Source organism: Corylus avellana, chromosome ca6 (assembly GCF_901000735.1).
Source record: "Corylus avellana chromosome ca6, CavTom2PMs-1.0".
Classification (NCBI taxonomy): domain Eukaryota; kingdom Viridiplantae; phylum Streptophyta; class Magnoliopsida; order Fagales; family Betulaceae; genus Corylus; species Corylus avellana.
This window is the reverse complement of record NC_081546.1, coordinates 2080429-2086428: the sequence shown is the minus strand read 5'-3', so window position 1 is coordinate 2086428 and position 6000 is coordinate 2080429. Positions and strand designations below refer to the sequence as shown.

The following is a 6000-nucleotide window of genomic DNA, read 5'->3' as shown; positions in this document are numbered from 1 at the left end:
TAAAAATGTTATATATTGTCTAATTACAATGTTCTTAGCCCCCATAAATATTATTGTGTAATTAAATATTGCACAAGAGAGCCACTGGAGAGTGGAGAGCCACTGTATTTTTTTTTTTTTTTTTGTTAAAATCTTTATTTTTATCTTCTATTTTTTTTTTTCAAAATAAAAACATTAACAAACTACTTCAAATTGAAAACACAAAAATAATTTTCACATTTATATAACATCAGAACAATTTTTTTTTTAAAAAAAAAACACACAGATTTTTTAAATTATTAATAAAAAGAAATAGATTTCATTTTCCTAGCTAGGCACACCGCTATTTTTTTTTTATTATATAAATGTTAATATTAATTGCATTAGATACAAGCCTAACATCTAAAATAAATTTTATATTATTGTAGTGTATGTGTTAGTACCTATTAAGTTTGTCCTTTCTAAAAACAAAAATTAGCCAATAAAAACAAAATAGCCTAAATAGCGTTAGATCTTAGATTGTAAAAGTAAATCTAACACCAAATTTTTGATTTAAAACTGATGATTTTTTTTTTTATAAATAAACTTAACAATATTGTTGATAACTTCCTTGGATCATATGTTGTTCTATTGCAAATAAATACTTTAAAACAAATTTTTGATTGCTTTTGTTGTCACTTTCCTCGTATATATATATATATATATATATATATATATATACAAGTATACTATTACGAATTGAGTATGGGCGATTAGTATATATCCTTATTAATTTTTATAGTATATACATTGTCAATATATATATGTAACAATCTTCCGATATATTATATTATAATTTTTTTTCAAAATATTTACGAAGTAATTGGTACTGGCAGTAGAGAGTGCACTGTAAAATAGTATATATTAATATTTAGAACATGAGTCCCCAAAGGAAATTCAATCAACTGTGGACTACGCTTCATGAAATGAAGGTCACTAGTTCAAATCCCCTTTATTGTGTGGATGTACATGTCAGAAAAAATAGAACATGAAATACTGGACAACATATTATACTTTTATCTAAGATCCTTTTATTTTTTTCCCTCACTCTTTACCAAATAATTTTATTTAAAAAAAAAAAAAAAAAAAAAAACTGATAATTAACAATTCCCTTCCCAAAGTTCTAATTAAGAGCATTTACATTGAGCTCAACAAATTTTATGTGTTCAAAGAAATAAATGTTAAACTTGCAACACCAAATTATTTTTTATGGGTAGAAGCTGAATTTCATACTAATAAAAAATAAAAAACCGTAAAAAGTAAAGAGTAGTCGTGCCATCTTTAGCAGAGGAAAGGGATGGCCACGCAGCCGCCTCCTCCTTTGTTTGAGGTGGCCACATATGACACAACCACCTATTTCTATTTTATTAAGTAATAAATTAGACCTTGAATCTTTAAAAAAAAAAAAAATGATAATAAGTACATGTTTTATTAAAACATTGTTACAAAAAGGTAAGGAAAGTTCTCTAAAAAGTGTGTTGTATTTTATTTTTTGAAATCTATTTTATGGTTTTGGTTTCAAAAAATGAATCGTTTGTTAATTAAATTGATAATTCATATTTTTGTTTAATCATTTCATCAACTTCGAACTATCATATCAATTTTTATAAAAACTTGTAGTAAAAACTATAATAATTTAACAAACAATCTTATTTATGTCAAATAGGACATCACTAATCAAATTTGAGATAGAACCTGACAAAAAACTGAAATATCTTAAGCTCAAATAATTTCATTGTAAATTATTAAAGTTTAAAGGAACATTGAAAAATAATTAGTAGTTTCCTCAATTATTTGGGGTATGGTTAAGAGAATCTGCTTGAATTTTCGTGTTTTTTTGTTAATTTTGGTAAAGAGAATCTCCTCTGAATTTTCCTTTTCAGTAAGAGAATCTCTCCTCGTGTCCTTACCAAAGGTAAAGCCAATTATTTACCTTCCACCCTGTTGTCCTAAGAGAATCTCGTTTGATACTTTAACGGCGTCAACCTATTTCCTAAAATTACCCGAGTGTGACAACCATCACCCAATCAGGCGTATCAGAACCGTCCATATTACCATTTCACTCTCTATCTACGTTTCAAAAGTCTCTCACGCTTTGATTCCTATTTTGCAAAGAAAATTAATTAAATAAAAAATAAAATAAAAAAGAGATTCTTCTCCATCTTCCTCTTACGTTGGACGCTTATATATACGAATAACGCAACCCCCCAAAGCGCTCATACTTACTTTGAGCCCTCCAGTATTGGAACCCCCATTTTTCTTTCTCTCTCTCTCGACGAAGCTCTCTTCCTTCAATGGCGCTTCGGAAAACGCTTGCGAAGCGTCTATTTGACGGTGGCAGAGTTACATCACCGTCGGTGACTCTAGAGCACTCGCCGATCTCCTCCCCTTCGCTCCAACCACTGGTTCCTCCAAACGCATCAAAAACGAACTTCCACCGCGAGTACATCACCTCGCCGGACTCGGCCGAGAAGGGATTTTTCCGGCGGTTCCTTCACCGGAGAGCCCTCAACCATTCGGCTCCGAGGCTCCCGGAGTTCCTGTCCCTGCCGGTCGGGGACAAGCTCCGGGAGAAGCTCAGGTCCATCAACATTACCGGCGATCATCTCAGGCTCGACGGGCTGAGCCCTCCGGGGAAAAAGCCGGACCCCTCCGCCAATTCGGTTTACGGAATGACGGTCAACGACGCGAGGAAGATCCTGAGGCTCGCTCAGATGGAGAAGCTAAGAGCGAAGCTGAGGGAGATCCCGAAGACCTCGATTTCGTACTCCGAGTTCGTACGGATCTGTGCCGAGGGTTCTGAAAATGAGGATCAGGGTGTCGAGTTCGCCAAAATGTTAGACGAGTCCGGAAACGTCATCGTTTTGGGGAACGTGGTGTTTCTTCGGCCTGAGCAGGTACTGAAGTTTTCTCGTTTTCCGGCCATTTCGCTCCAAATTTTATAACATATAATATATTAATAATATATTAAAGGTCTAAACTACCCTTGACCTTTTCCGAAACGACAATTTTGTCCGGAAAACCCATGGAACAGTGGAGAGATACGTATCCGCAGAATCCAATCCCAGTATCTCTCCTCATCCTCCGTTACGAGAAAGGTAATTTCACGCGCCTTCTGAGGCTCTCGTAATACCCGCTTTATGCTTGGATGTGGTTGAAGGGCTCGAGTCGCTTGACAGGGCCACCTTCATTCTTGCGTTTGATCGGTGTTCCACGCTCCATAGGGCGCGTGATAGTCTGTCCAGGCCTACACACATGCAACGTATAAAAGGCTTTTCCTCGTCTTTTTAAACCTTATACACCAAAATTTCAAAATTAGTAAAAAGCTTTGGCTTGTTTCTTTTCTGTCCCTCAAAGATCATATGTCCAATTGGATTTTGATTAGGGCCTTTTCAATACCGGGGTCCGCGATTAGGACAAAGTTTTTTACTAAATTAGGTTGATTTTGGACAATTAATATAACAATATCAATTTTAAAAGGTTGAATCGGAATAATTTTTTAAGATATGCATAATCCATTGTTATTGTTAGTGACATCTGATTAAGCCCATTAAGCATCTTTATACATGAATATGTGCAGGCAATTAGGGACTGATTTTAAGATGTTTGATGATTATAGGTGGCGAAGTCAATGGAGACACTAATTTCTCAATCGATAGCGAATCCGAACGACCCGAGAATAAAAGAGCTGGAGCAAATGGAGATCCGAAAGGCCGAAATCGACCAAAAAGCCCGGGCCTTGGTCCGTGGCGAGCTGTACTGTGGGCTGGGATTTGTGATGGTCCAAATGCTGGGCTTCATGAGGCTCACCTTCTGGGAGCTGAGCTGGGACGTGATGGAGCCCATATGCTTCTTCGTCACCTCGGTCCACTTCGCTCTCGGCTACGGCTTCTTCCTCAGGACCTCCACGGAGCCATCTTTTGAAGGCTACTTCCAGCGCCGATTCAGGGTCAAACAAAAAAAGCTCATGGATTTCCATAACTTCGACATCGATAGGTACAACGAGCTCCGGAAAGCCTGCTATCCAAGCTCCTCTCCCTTTCCAAACCCACAACATTTCTCGTCCTTCAACCACGAAGCAGGGGCGTTTGCTGGTGCGGTCATGCATCGTTGAAAAGAAACAGGAAATTTTCAAGCAATAATAAAAATACCCAAAAGGAAATGATTTCTCTTAAAGGGTCGGTTTAATTAAGTAGTAGAATTAGAGTTTCGCCTGAGTGAAGGTTTTTGAGCAACATCGATATCTTATATATTGTAAATATTTTAGGAGTTTCATAGGCTGCACGAGTGGCCAGGAAGTTTCTTGTCAGTCTTGTCTTGTGCCGTGTGGTGGTCTCAGACCCAAAAACATCGCCTCGAATTAGGCTTTGTCTGCCCCCTGTCCTTGTAAAGAAATATACATCATCAAAGAAAACAACAGCTTTTATTATGTTATTTTCACAGAGTAAAACTCCCTCTCATCAACCTTATTAGGGCCGGGCAAATTCACTGTTTACCAACTTTTAACCGCCTATCAGCCGATAGCCGACTGACTTTTACCAACACCGTTTAACCAATGGGCAGTAGGTGAAGCAAATTTTTTTATTTTAACAAATTCGGTTCGATAGACGAAATAAAATTTGTTAACCAAATAGACTTTGCCGACTGCCTACCGATCAACTTCATCGATAATTTCTAATTTTTTCACATACCGACATTACTGACCAACTTTACTGAATTGACTTTATCGACCGCGGTTTGGTGTTGGAAACAAAATTTGGCAAAATAAGTCGGTGAAATTTCCGACTTTACCAACATTTGAGCGAAACAATTTTTCTACCAACACCGACCGACACCCAGCCCTAAATCGTATGAATTGACTGCAATTTGAAATCCCGATTCCTTTGAAGTTTCACTCAAAAGGAATCACTTGATGGGCTTAAAAGCCTTATTGTAAATGAGACAAAATTGAGGTGAAAAAGTTGATAATGTGGTGAATGGTTATTAAACAAAATGAAGATAATTTATGGGAGAAAAAGATCGTGGCAGACACATTATAGCTGGACTTTTGACTGTAATAGCAATGTATCCTCACAAATGTCATCCAACCATTTACTCTTTCTTTTCTTTGATTCGGCCTGCATTTGCATTTTCTTATGGCTTGCTTCCGTACAATCCACATCAACTGGCATGTAAAGTTCTTCTAAGAAAAGAAAAGACTCAAATCAAAGGAGATTTTAAACTGCGCTGCATCTTTGGGAGCAAGAATTTGTAACGACTTAAAAAAAATATTTATTATATCACTATTACTCTACACTGATTAGTTAAGTTATTATTGGCATGGAGTTCCATATAAATTCACGGAGCTAGAGTTTGGGATGGGTAGGGCCCAAGGGCCACAAAATTTAGTGGGAAGGGGCCAATAGCCCAAAAAAAAAAAAAAAAAAAAACCTTATAAGAGTTTTTGTTTTTACCTTATAAATGTTTTTTTCCTTGTGTTAGGGGCATGGCCTACACTGGCCACCCTCCAGTTCCGTCCCTACCTATAATTATTTATAAAGCTCAATCTCACGTAGCAATGAATGAATGTATGACATAATACTCATGAGCATTTTTATAATCCATCCGCTCAATATGAATAATTAATCTTATTAATACGAGACTACCTTTTAAAATGTCACAAATTTAGCATGAAAACACCGATCTCTATTGTAAATTATGTACCATAAGAGGAAAGTAGCACAAAATTGCCGTCTAAAAAAAAAAAAAACCTTCTTCTGAGGGGAGCCAACGTCTCTTTATAGTATTGAAAAGACAAAAAGTGTTCCTCTTTTTTTCTTATCGGTATTCACTTCCGAAAAATTAATGAATTACATAATTAAGATCCACTTGCTAGCTAGACACATGTAATTGTATTTGTTCCCTTCATTTTCCAATTTCTTCTTGGTGGGACCGACGTCAAAAGAGAAGAATTAACTTAAACATCAAAAAACATCACCACAT

At 36.3% G+C, this 6000-nt stretch overlaps 1 protein-coding gene across 1 annotated transcript; it reads left to right on the top strand.

Annotated features, from left to right (window-relative positions):
* The first annotated feature begins 2265 nt into the window (after positions 1–2265).
* Positions 2266–4347, top strand: LOC132184567 (calcium uniporter protein 4, mitochondrial). The gene is made up of 2 exons (XM_059598246.1): positions 2266–2915; positions 3638–4347. Exons 1-2 carry the CDS (start codon positions 2313–2315, stop codon positions 4130–4132), a joined length of 1098 nt encoding a protein of 365 aa, XP_059454229.1. The 5' UTR covers positions 2266–2312; the 3' UTR covers positions 4133–4347.
* The last annotated feature ends 1653 nt before the right edge of the window (positions 4348–6000 follow it).

Excerpts from the sequence above, each read along its gene's own strand:
- LOC132184567 (XM_059598246.1), top strand. The coding sequence starts at position 2,313 with ATGGCGCTTCGGAAAACGCTTGCGAAGCGTCTATTTGACGGTGGCAGA. Across the intron at positions 2,916-3,637 it reads TGTTTCTTCGGCCTGAGCAG|GTGGCGAAGTCAATGGAGAC; the intron begins GTACTGAAGTTT and ends TGATGATTATAG.